The sequence below is a fragment of the Macaca thibetana genome, chromosome 6, assembly GCF_024542745.1.
Source record: "Macaca thibetana thibetana isolate TM-01 chromosome 6, ASM2454274v1, whole genome shotgun sequence".
In the NCBI taxonomy this organism is placed as follows: Eukaryota; Metazoa; Chordata; class Mammalia; order Primates; family Cercopithecidae; genus Macaca; species Macaca thibetana.
This window is the reverse complement of record NC_065583.1, coordinates 24,182,414-24,193,870: the sequence shown is the minus strand read 5'-3', so window position 1 is coordinate 24,193,870 and position 11,457 is coordinate 24,182,414. Positions and strand designations below refer to the sequence as shown.

General features: G+C 48.1%; 2 protein-coding genes across 3 annotated transcripts in view; both read right to left on the bottom strand.

The window, feature by feature from the left end:
- The window catches only part of MED7 (mediator complex subunit 7), a 437,050-nt gene that overhangs the window by 337,057 nt on the left and 88,536 nt on the right, over positions 1–11,457 (bottom strand). The window lies entirely within an intron of this gene.
- Positions 2,360–11,457, bottom strand: part of ADAM19 (ADAM metallopeptidase domain 19) — a 98,905-nt gene continuing 89,807 nt past the window's right edge. Inside the window, exons 22-23 of one of the 2 annotated variants that reach the window (XM_050793913.1) lie at positions 6,831–6,983; positions 2,360–6,043 (exon numbers count right to left, since the gene is read on the bottom strand). In XM_050793913.1, the coding sequence (XP_050649870.1) occupies positions 5,990–6,043; positions 6,831–6,983 (207 nt within the window). In that variant the 3' untranslated portion in view covers positions 2,360–5,989. Of the gene's footprint in view, positions 6,044–6,064; positions 6,984–11,457 lie in introns of those variants that run through there. The other variant, XM_050793912.1, reaches the window with a different exon arrangement.

The following is an 11,457-nucleotide window of genomic DNA, read 5'->3' as shown; positions in this document are numbered from 1 at the left end:
TGAATTTTCTCTTTAACCCTCACAAATCCTCAAGTTGGATATGTTTTTATTCCCATTTATAGATGAGGAAAGGAACTCAAAGAGGTTAAATAATTGCCCAAGGTCACACAGCCAGGAAGAGCAGAGCCGATATCTGGTTTAACCACCAGGCATCATGCATCTCTCCAAGACTAACCTTGCTCCCAATTGTATAATTTGTTTTGTTTTTTTGTGTTTTGAGACAGAGTCTGACTGTGTCCCCCAGGCTGGCGTGCAGTGGTGTGATCCTAGCTCACTGCAGCTTCAAACGCCCAGGCTCAGATTTGGTAAAGTTGAGGCCTTGCTGTGTTACCCAAGCTGGTCTCAAAACTCCTTTCCTAAAGTGATCTTCCCACCTTGGCCTCCCAAAATGATGAGATTTTAGGCCTGAGCCACTGTGCCTGGTGCATAATCTGCTACTACTTTATTCATTTATTTTCTTGTGATCTGTGCTCTTTCCCCATCTGGATACAAGCTTCATGAGAGTTGGCTTTGATTTACTGCTTATCCTCAGTGCCTAGTACATCATAGGCACTAAAAAAAAAACAAGATTGAAGGAACAATATCACAATCTTTCCTTGCCCAAATTCTCCTGGGACCAGCACTCAATGCAAGGGAGATCCCAATAGAACCCTGCATGTTAAGCAAAGCAACTGTAAACTGATATAGTCAGCAGTGTCTCAGCACACAGCCTGTGACAGGCGCTGTTGGGGGCTTTCACATACAGGACTTCGTTGATGATCACAACACTTTTGAGGTAGGTATATTACTCCCATTTGTATAGTGAAAAGAGACTCAGAAATCTGGAACTTATCCAGGCCCACTCATCTACTGAGTAGAAAGCAGAGTCAGGACTTTAACCAGGGTCTGTCCAACCAGGCTTTCTCCATTATGCTAGTGACCAACACATGAGCATCACCCCAGAGGCTGGCTGACAGCAGGGAAAGAGTGGCCTCTTAACCAGGGAGGGATGTGTGAGTAGGAAGCAATTTCATGAGCAGGCATGTTAGTAGTGAAAGCATTTGTGTTTACATTTCTTTAGGGTCCATAGGCAACCTCATAACCACGAGAGGTTAGAAAAGTATAATCAGGCTTGTCGCGGTGGCTCACGCCTGTAATCCCAACACTTCAGGAGGCTGAGGCGGATGGATCACATGAGGTCATCTCTACTAAAAATGTGAAAATTAGACAGGTATGGTGGTGGGCACCTGTAATCCCGGCTACACGGGAGGCTGAGGCACGAGAATTGCTTGAGCCTGGGAGGTGGAGGCTGCAGTGAGCTAAGATCATGCCACTGCACCCCAGCCTGGGTGACAGAGAGAGACTCCATCTTTAAAAAAAAACAAACAAAAAAAAGTATAATCAGAGAGCAAGAAGCCCCTCTCAGCGTTTTTGTGAAGATTAAATGAGATAATCCTTATTTGTAAATCGCATGCAGTGGCGCACATATGTTAAATACAGCTGTTCCTTGGTATCTGCAGGAGATTGGTTCCCGGACCCTCATGGATAACGAAATCTAAGGACGGCCAAATCCCTTATATAAAATGGTATAGTATTTGCATATAACCTACTATATCCTCCCATAGACTTTAAATCATCTCCAGATTTTTGTAATACCTAATACAATGTAAACACTGTGTAACTCATTGTTATACTGTATTTTAAAATTGTATTACTTTTTATAGTTGTACTTTTTTTTTTTCCAAACATTTCAATCTGCTGTTGGTTGAATCCATGGATTTGAAACCCACAGATAGGGAGGGCCGACTGTATTCAGTAACTGTTACCTTCCATCATGGTTATTAATCCTCCATCTCTCCGAGAGAACCTCAAAATTGAGGTAGGGATCAATGAGAGAATAAGAGTGGGATCCTTTTATGGACTGGGAAGCACTAATGAATATGAGATGTGGTATCACGCAGGGTTCTGGAATCAGAAAGCACACCCAACCCTATCCCTGGCTGTGCCTACCTACCCAGCCCAAGAGACCTTAGGCAAGTGTCTCCCCTCTTTAAAGTATGATCCCTTGCCTTAACAAGATGAGGAGGTGAGCAGAGGCTCTCAGCTGTCTTCTATATTCAGTAGAGTAGGATGAGAAGAAACACCGAAGAATCTCAGGATTTAATAAGCAGCCTGCGTCCAGGTGCAAAGACACACAGCCCCCTCTACTGGTCATAGGAAAACACAGGCTTTGCTGTGGCTCCGGGTCCACCATGATGGCTTTATAGGCTGAACTCATGGTCCTTGTGGGAACTCTTTCTGGAGTCCACATCATGAATCTTATCTAATCTGAGCAGCAGGACGTTACAACAAACACGCAATAAAGAGTTGCCAAACCAGATAACATTGCAAATGACAAACGATTCATTTTAATTAAATACAAACAAGGAAAAAAGGCACCATGGCCCATTCAAGTATTTTGCATAGATGTACAAATATTGTAAACAATTAATAGGTGGACAAGAGAGAAGAAGATCTGTTTTCCGTGAACAATCTCCAAATAAAAAGAAAATTCACATTGCCCTGGATCCCAGACACATACGGACGCACAGTGGACGGTGTGAGAGGACGTGTGGGGGGTGACTTTGGAAGTGTGGGCTTGGATTCTACAGAACCTCTCCTTCGCAGGCTTCCCTCGGGAAGGGGACCTTTCCAGTTGGTGTTCCCATGGCTTTCTTGGGTGTCCAGCAGAGCTGTTATACACGTGGTTAACACGATGACTGACTTTGGAACTGGTCCCCAGTTTTCAAATTGCAAGTCTTCCATACCTTCTGTCAAATAGGAATAAATTAGGAAGTAGGCAGGGAGCGACTTTATTGGAAAGGCCTATTGCAGGAGGTAGTGAGGGGCTATTGCTTCACGGGGAAGGGACTATGGCAGTACAAAAAACTCTCCAACCAGAAAATCAGCAAGTCTCAGACCTTAAGATCTGCAAGTGTCTCCGAGCTGGGGCAGAAAAGGGCTTTACTTTTATAGGGAGAAGCCAGCAAGGCAGAGAGGAACCTATGGCTAGCAGGCAGTTACAAGATGGAGCCAGGTGCCCAGGCTAAAGCTTCTACAGAGACAGGGAGATAGGGCACTAAATCCCTTGAGGTTTGTTTTAGAGATGGCTCCAAGGCCTGTAAAAAAAAAAAAAATTATTGGGTTGTAAAACTAGCAGGAGGTTAATTTCACTTTTAAAAAGATTTGCCTACATCTCCATCTGCACAAAGAGCTTGTAACTCACTAACCCAAACTTGAGTTAAGTTTCCCTCCTCCCCACCAACCCTGGACTTTGACCCACCCTCAGCCTGAGCCAGCAAACAGCCCCTCCCCTGGGGGGAAAAAAAAAAAAAAAAAAAAGGCTGGGCACAAAGTCATTCCCTGAACATGGCTCTTTCTAGCCATGTTAATTCTTCCAATAAAAGAAAAGGCCTTTTCTGCCTGGGCTTTGAGACACTTGCAGATCTTGCCATCGGTGGGTCTGAGCCTTGTCACAATTCCCATAAGGCCCCTTCCTCTCCCCTTTGCAATATTCCCTTTCCCCTTCTGCAATCGTGCTTTGGAATAAGGTCTCTCCTTCCCTAAGCCCAGATTTATTTGTATTTGACACCTCAAAACAGCGTACTGGGCACTGGAGAGAAAAGGGGATGCACAATGGCCAGTCTTCCTCCTGGGCAGCCTTCCTCAATAGAGCCAGGAGTGAAGAAGCATCAGTAGAACTGGTTGCCGAAAGTCTATCAAATTCCAAAACATTCCACCATCTTCTAGTTCACAGTACAACTTTATGGGATGGAGGTGATAGGAAAATAATAAAACAAAACAAAAAGCAAGAAAACAACAACCCAGGCCTCTTTCTGGTGTGGTTCCAGGGAGGGTGGACTGCAGGTTCAGCCGGATCACGCAGTCATTATGACTGTGGCGCTGTCACTTCAGAGCCATCTACCTCCTGATGTGAGGGAGAAAGGCTGGAGAAGCCACGGGAACCTCTGCGAGGCATGGGGTTGGGTTTTGAGGATGTTGCTTGTTTGTTTTGCAGGGGGGTTAAGGGGGATGTTTTCACCTTTACTTTCCAGGAACCAAAGCCTTGAGGCAGAGGGTGGCACATTTAAATAAAAGATTGTCTCCTGACTTAATCGGGCCACAGGAAAGGTGGGGAATGGATCTCCGGAGCAAGGATGGCCCACGGCAGGGAGATGGGGAACCTGTATCACCGCCACCCTGAGGGAAGAGAAACTCATTTTCCTGAGATCTTTCTAAACCCAACCCAGGCTTTTCCCCCAGGGATACAGCCCGTATTTTCCACTTATTTCCAAACCCAAGAACATCCAAGAAGCACCTATTGTATGCAGAGAACTCTAAGGAGGCCCTGGAGTGGTGAATCAGAAGCTCAGCCTCAGCCTTGCAGTGAGGTTTTCAAGAGCAAACAATTGCTCATGGCAGGACAGGAGGAGGCCCCAGAAAAGCCTCAGAGGAGTGAGAGTCAAGCCAGCTCCTGTCCAGAGAACTACCCAGCACCTTTGTGGGGTGGGAGTCAATCTCCCAGAAAACATCTCCAGGCGCTTTGCAAAAACCGTCCTATCTAGCACAGCACCACGTGGCCCTCCCTCCCTGCTGCAGGGAAGACAGGAGCCCCCGCAGAGCCCCTCACCTGCTCAGAGCTCTCTTTCTGTGAGGGTCAGGTAAGGGCAGTGACCAGACAGAGAACAAAAGGCAGTGAATGACAAAAAGCTGAGCTGAGGAAGAGGCTCCCAGCTCTGACTGTTCCAGCCCAGCTGCTGCTGGCTGCCTCCTCCAGTGATCTCAGGCAGCTCCCAGAAATGGGTCCGTTCTCTGCTCAGAAGGCAACGGTCCAGCCCGAAGTCAATGACCAGCCACTAGGGCAGGCTGGCTCCCTCGTGTGTACTTTGTAAATAGCTGGGCTTCCTAAGGGGGGACCTCACTAGATTTAGCTCAGATTTACGAAGGAAGACCCCCACCCTGCTGAGGTCACAAAACACAATGAAAAATAAACATATGACCACATGGCCATGCCCCAAGTCTACTCTGGTCACACTCCTGAGAGCCAACGCGGGAAATCCAGTGGCCGACTGTGACAGAGGACTCTGACTTATAGGTCACAAGCACCTGTTCACCAGAAGGTCAGGACTGCTGAGGGTTTGCCCACCAAAGCACCACACTTAGAAGGGGAATGAGAGGGGAAGGAAGAGAGAAAAACATGGGGCACCAGGAAAGTGCAGCAGAAAAAACAAAAAGCAACTAAAAATTATCCAGAGTCAGGAGTCGCAACCTTTGGCATCACGACTCAGAGGAAGCCCAAGCCCAGGCTCCTCTTGTTGTCTACACTGCCTATGAATAGTACCTGTCTGAGTCAGAGTGACCCGTGTGAATACGGGGATGCAGGGGTTTGGGGAGAGGTGGGAGGGGACTTGGCTTGTCACATGCAGCCATACAGCCAGAAGCCGTTCCCTCAACCAAGCCCTGGACAGAGCCACAGCAGTGGCTGGCTTGACCCTTCTTTAATCCCTAAAAGCTAAAAGGAGTGGGTAAGTACCAGCCTCTGTCCAGCCCGGGACCTCTGAGGAGAGCAGAAGCAATGGGAAGCTCTTTTGCGTGCCCTACACCCCAGGAGTGAATGGATGAGCTGGCCTGAGGGGCTTGCCAGCCTTGATCATCTCCATCAGCACCTCGGGGCTAGGAGTCTGGAGGAGAAGCTGCCATTCACCCTCCTCTCCTCTCCCCTCCCTACCTGGGGCTGTATATTGCACAAAACAACACCTAGAAGCCATTGGATCGTAGTCCCTCTGGGCTTCCAAGGAAGCCGAGGAGGCACTGAGTCAACAAGGAGATTTTTGGAGATGTGGAGGTTCCTGGAGGAGGGTGGGAGGAGATCAGAGGCGGCGGCCAGACATGCTTCTTCAGGGTTCCATGGCCATGCGTCCTCTGCAGTGTCCAGAGAGCTCAAGGAAAGGGAGAAGCCCCCTGGACAGGTCTAGATTTTCGAGCTAATCATCCCTCCAGCCCTCTGTGATCTGTATTCTGGAAACTGGGAAGAAAAAGAAGGGAGGGAGAGAGACATCAGCTTGATGCTAATCAGTGGGATCAAGGGGGAGTCATCCTCCTGATTTTACAAGAAGGGGTGGACCACCCACTGAGAACAAAGGCTTCTTGTGAAGTGCATCCGTGTGTCCGCTCACCCAGACCATCAGTCCTGCAAGGAGGGGTGTGGTGGATGCCACTGTCTCAAACTGACCAGTCACCCCTTCCTCTTTCCTTCTCTGCTAAGGCAGCAGCACAGCCCATAGTTTTCCCGGTGCCTCATGGGAATACAGTATGGTCAGCCAGCTTCTTCACCACATCCCTTTCTGACCCAACTCCCAAGACTGGCAAACTGAGACTGTCAGCCACAGAGAAGAGGTACGAGGAGGGGCCGAGTGTGCACAGCCTCCCGCAGACCAGGTGGCTTCTACTAATGCACTGCCTTGCTCTTCACAGCAACCTGATGGGGCTGGTACTACTGCCCATCATTGCCTCTGTACAAATGAGGAAAAAGACTCAAGAGGGACTTGCTCAGGGTCCCTCCGCAGGTCACGTGCAGGGGCAGGACTGAAGCCACCACAGCTCGGGATTCTAAGCATCAACTTTCACATGAAGCCAAAACTCCACAGTCAAGCAGGCACCAAGAAACATGAATGTTTTGCCCTTGGCTTTTGTTCTGGAAGTTCAGTCCAGACCACAAGAAGCATGAATTGCTTCATTTTCTCAACTCTACACCTGCCCCCCTGGAGCCCTCTGGTACCAGCTTTCACTTTCGGGGCTTCCCATGGACTCACCTTTGGGGCAGGTGCTGCCAAAGGCCGGGAGTGCTGAGGGCCAGCACCAGGGGTCCGCAGTGGGGATGCACCCCCTGGCCTGGGGAGGCTCCTGCGGCCTGGCACTGGGTTCGCCGGGAGTGCCTTCTGGGGCGGCCGAGGCCTGGAGAAGTCCTGGAGAGAAAGCAACAAGCCTCACTTGAAGGCCAGAGGCCTGTTTGAAAGAAAATATCCCTGCTATCTTATGGGTCAAAATCAGATAGGAAAAGGTTATATACTGTATGGTCCCCTTTAGAAAGAAACTGTATGTATAATGTGTTTATATTCTCAAGAGGAAGTCAGGAGAGCAAGCTGGCAGTATCTATTGAAAGGACAAATAACCAGTGATGATGAGCTTTTTTTCATCTGTTTGTTGGCTGCATAAATGTCTTCTTTTGAGAAGTGTCTGTTCATATCCTTCACCCACTTTTTGATAGGGTTGTTTGTTTCTTGTAAATCTGTTTAAGTTCTTTGTAGATTGGGGATATTAGCCCTTTGTCAGATGAATAGATGGCAAAAATTTTCTCCCATTCTCTAGGTTGTCTGTTCACTCTGATGATAGTTTCTCTTGCTGTGCAGAAGCTCTTTAGTTCAATCAGATCCCATTTGTCTATTTTGGCTTTTGTTGCCATTGCTTTTGGTGTTTTAGTCATGAAGTCTTTGCCCATGCCTATGTCCTCAATGGTATTGCCTAGGTTTTCTTCTAGGGTTTTTATGGTTTTAGGTATTACATTTAAGTCTTTAATCCATCTTGAATTAATTTTTGTATAAGATGAAAGGAATGGATCCAGTTTCAGCTTTCTGCATATGGCTAGCCAGTTTTCCCAGCATCATTATTAAATAGGGGGAGTCTAGAACTAGAAATACCATTTGATTCAGCAATCCCATTACTGGGTATATACCCAAAGGATTATAAATCATTCTACTATAAAGACACATGCACACGTATGTTTATTGTGGCATTATTCACAATAGCAAAGACTTGGAACCAACCCAAATGCCCATCAGTGATAAACTGGATAAAGAAAACGTAGCACATATACACCATGGAATACTATGCAGCCATAACAAAGGATGAGTTCTGTCCTTTACAGGGACATGGATGATGCTGGAAACCATCATTCTCAGCAAAATAACACAAGAACAGAAAACCAAACACCACATGTTCTCACTCATAAGTGGGAGTTGAACATGAAATGAGAACACATGGACACAGGGAGGAGAACATTACACACCAGGGCCTGTTGGATGGTAGGGGGCTAGGGGAGTGATCACATTAGGAGAAATACCTAATGTAGATGGCGGATTGATGGGTGCAGTAAACCACCATGGCATGTGTATACCTATGTAACAAATCTGTTCCTTACAGCACTATTTGTAACAGCAAAGAAACCATAAATAAGCAAAATTTCATCAGCAGAAAAATAACTAAAATTATAAAGTGACAGATGACATAGCACTTAAAAAGAATGAAGTAGGTTGACAGGGGCTGGCGTGGGGAGATGTTCAAGAGTTGTCAGGTGGAACAAACAAGCTGGGGAGGATAGCTGACACAAAATAAGTCACCATGCTCACCACCTACTAGAAATGTCTATAAACAGAAAAAAAGGAAGGATACGGACCAAATTGAAAAGAGATTATGCTGGGATGGGGTGCAAGAGGGGAGGGATGTGGTCCAGGTGAACATTCCTTTTTTTTTTTTTTGAGATGGAGTCTTGCTCTGTCCCCCGGGCTGGAGTGCAATGGCACAATCTCAGCTTACTGCAACCTCTGCCTCCCGAATTCAAACGATTCTCTTGCCTCAGCCTCCTGAGTAGTTGGGATTACAGGGGCCCACCACCATGCCTGGCTAATTTTTGTGTTTTTAGTAGAGACGGGGTTTCACCACGTTGGTCAGGCTGGTCTCGAACTCTGACCTTAGGTGATCTGCCTGCCTCAGCCTCCCAAAGTGCTGGGATTACAGGCATGAGCCACCATGCCCAGCCCTCGAACATTCCATTTTTTTTTTAACGAGAGCATGTATGTATATTGCCTGTTTAGATTAAAACAAAATTTAAACAAAGAAGCAGCTACATTTTGTTCATGTTGGTTGTCTATGTGTGTGGCACATTTCATGGATTCTGTCCTTGCTGTTTACTATTACCTTCATGTTCTCACCATCTCCACAAGGCTTTGCCCTGACTACCTTATTTAAAATTACAACAGCCCCACCCTGACATTCCCTGACCTTTGTATCCTAACATATCTCTTCTTTTCTTTTCGTATCACTGCCCGCCTTCCAACATATATAATTTAGTTACTTATCAAGTTGAGTTTTACTTTCTGTCTCTCCATCCCCCTCTAGAGTTGAAGCAGGGTGGGGTCTCCATCTGTTTGGTTAACTGATACATCTTCGGCTTTCAGAACAGTGTGCCTAGCATACGGTAGGTGCTCAACATGTATTAATTGATCCATGTTTTTTTTTAGGGGGAAAGAATGATGGTGCCACCCGCAGGCCCCCAAGCTGTTGGGGTTTAAGGGGAAGCCAACTGCATAGATGGGCGTTCCAGTGCCTGCTCTCCTTGACTTCCTTCCCTTCTCGAGAGGGTTACTACCATATATCAAAGTGGACAAAAGGCAAGCATGTAGAGAGGCCAGGAATAACACAAAGAGCCGAGATTTTCCCCAAGAAGCTTCACGGCATCAGAAAGGAAAGCAAATTCTTAGGGCCAAGAAGCCATGTTCTTCAGCTCCACGTAGAAGGACAATGCAACCTGCCCCCTTCACCACCACTTTCCCCAGCCCAGAATAGCTGCCAAGTTGCAGTGGTTGCTGGAAGCCAGGATAGAGACCTTCTGGGGCAGATGACAGCTGGGTGCAGATGTCAGGTTGCAACTGGTAAAGGCTGTGCTCCCAAGGAGCTGTGCCAATGAGCCACTGAGGGGCTGGTGTTTGGGCAGGAGCCTCATCAGCATGTCAGCGCTGGGCCTCCCAGCACAGCAACCAGCCAGAGGCCACATCTGTGATGATCCGACTCAGCCCTACCAGGGCCCTCGCCCCGCACTGTTTTCCTTTTTCTAAAGCAGTAACAGTCCCTCAGCTACTCTGGCCCACGCTCCCTTCCACCACAAGGGACGGCATCTCACTCGATTAGATTGCACAAGCCTGACACGGGGCATCATCCCCTGCCAAGCCTTGTTTGCAATGGATCCTCAAGTCCTGTCTATTTTCTCTTCTGCACATTTCTTATCAGCTTCACTCCATCAGCCCTGCCTACTCCCTGCTCCGAGCTTTTACCATCTTTCTTCAGGACAACCTTTCAATCTTCTAACTAGGACACCCATTTGCTTCTAGAGTGACTTTCATTTGTTAAAACTATTTTAAAAATTCAAATATAATATACACAGAAAAAGGTGAACAAATCATAAATATACAACTAGATGAATTATCACAACGTGAATACACCAAGTAATCCTCATGCAGGTCAAACAGTAGATTAACAGCTTCAGAAGCATCTATGGGCCCCTTGCAGGAACTACACCTCCCTCCTGCCTAAAGATATCCCAAACAGCGATCAATCCTTGTCAATAGAGAATTGCATCATGTCACCACTGTCCTCTTTCTATGGAATACAGACCAAAGTCCTGACCAAGGCCATGTGGCCTGGGCATAGTTGGGCTCCTCCTGGCTTTCCAGCCTCATCTCATAGCTCCTTGGGCCCCAAGAACACAAAACTTTAAGTTCCTTCAACCCGCAGGGCCCTCTCCCATGACGGAGCCTCCCTACTAGTGGGTCCTGGGACCAGGAAAGCTCCTTCGTCACTTGCCCTCACAGCCTGGTTAAGTCCTGTTCCTCCTTCATGTCTCAGCTCAAATGTCACCTCCTCAGGGAAACCTTCCTGGATTTCCCAGACTAGGTCAAATCCCCTTGTTACTCTTCTGAGCACCCTGAGCCTCTCCTTCTCAGCACGTATCGCTGTTGCAGTGACACGTATCCTGCAGTCGCTGTCCCAGCAGAATGCGAGCTCCTGGAGGCAAAGCTGCCATCTGCCTTCCTCGTCATCCCCTGGCCCAGAGTGCAGGTGCATACGCCGGTTGAGAATAGCAGAACTGAAGAAGTGCTGAGGTTTCATCCATCACTTCTCCAGGGCGTCCATGTCCCCCAGCTAGGAAGTGGGGAGTCTCTGATGGCAGACTGGAGACTGTGAGTGGCCCCAGGGCAGGAGGCTGTCTCGCTCAGCTGGGTGAGACCTGGGTTCAAGTCCTAGCTCCTCCACTCACAACTGCGCAATGTCGGGCAAGTCCCTTCAACCCTGTGAGGCCCGGCAACCTCCAAGAGAAATGAGGGCTGCGGCAACTCCCTTCTTGGAATGGCTGTGAGAAGGCAGGTGGCAGCCCAATGTCATCACAGCAACCCCCACTCGGAGCAGCTGCCTCCCACTGTTCGCTTGTAGAGAGACCCCCAACTGGGCCCTGGGGCCCAGGAGAAGCTGTGCTTGGGAGCTAGCTGTGTTCTGGGGCACCTGCCACTGGCTGGGCAGCTTCCTGCACCCGGGACTCCTGCCAGCAGCCCCAGAAACGCAGGCGCAGGGTACACGCAGCCTCCACCACTTAACACACAGCTGGGTCCC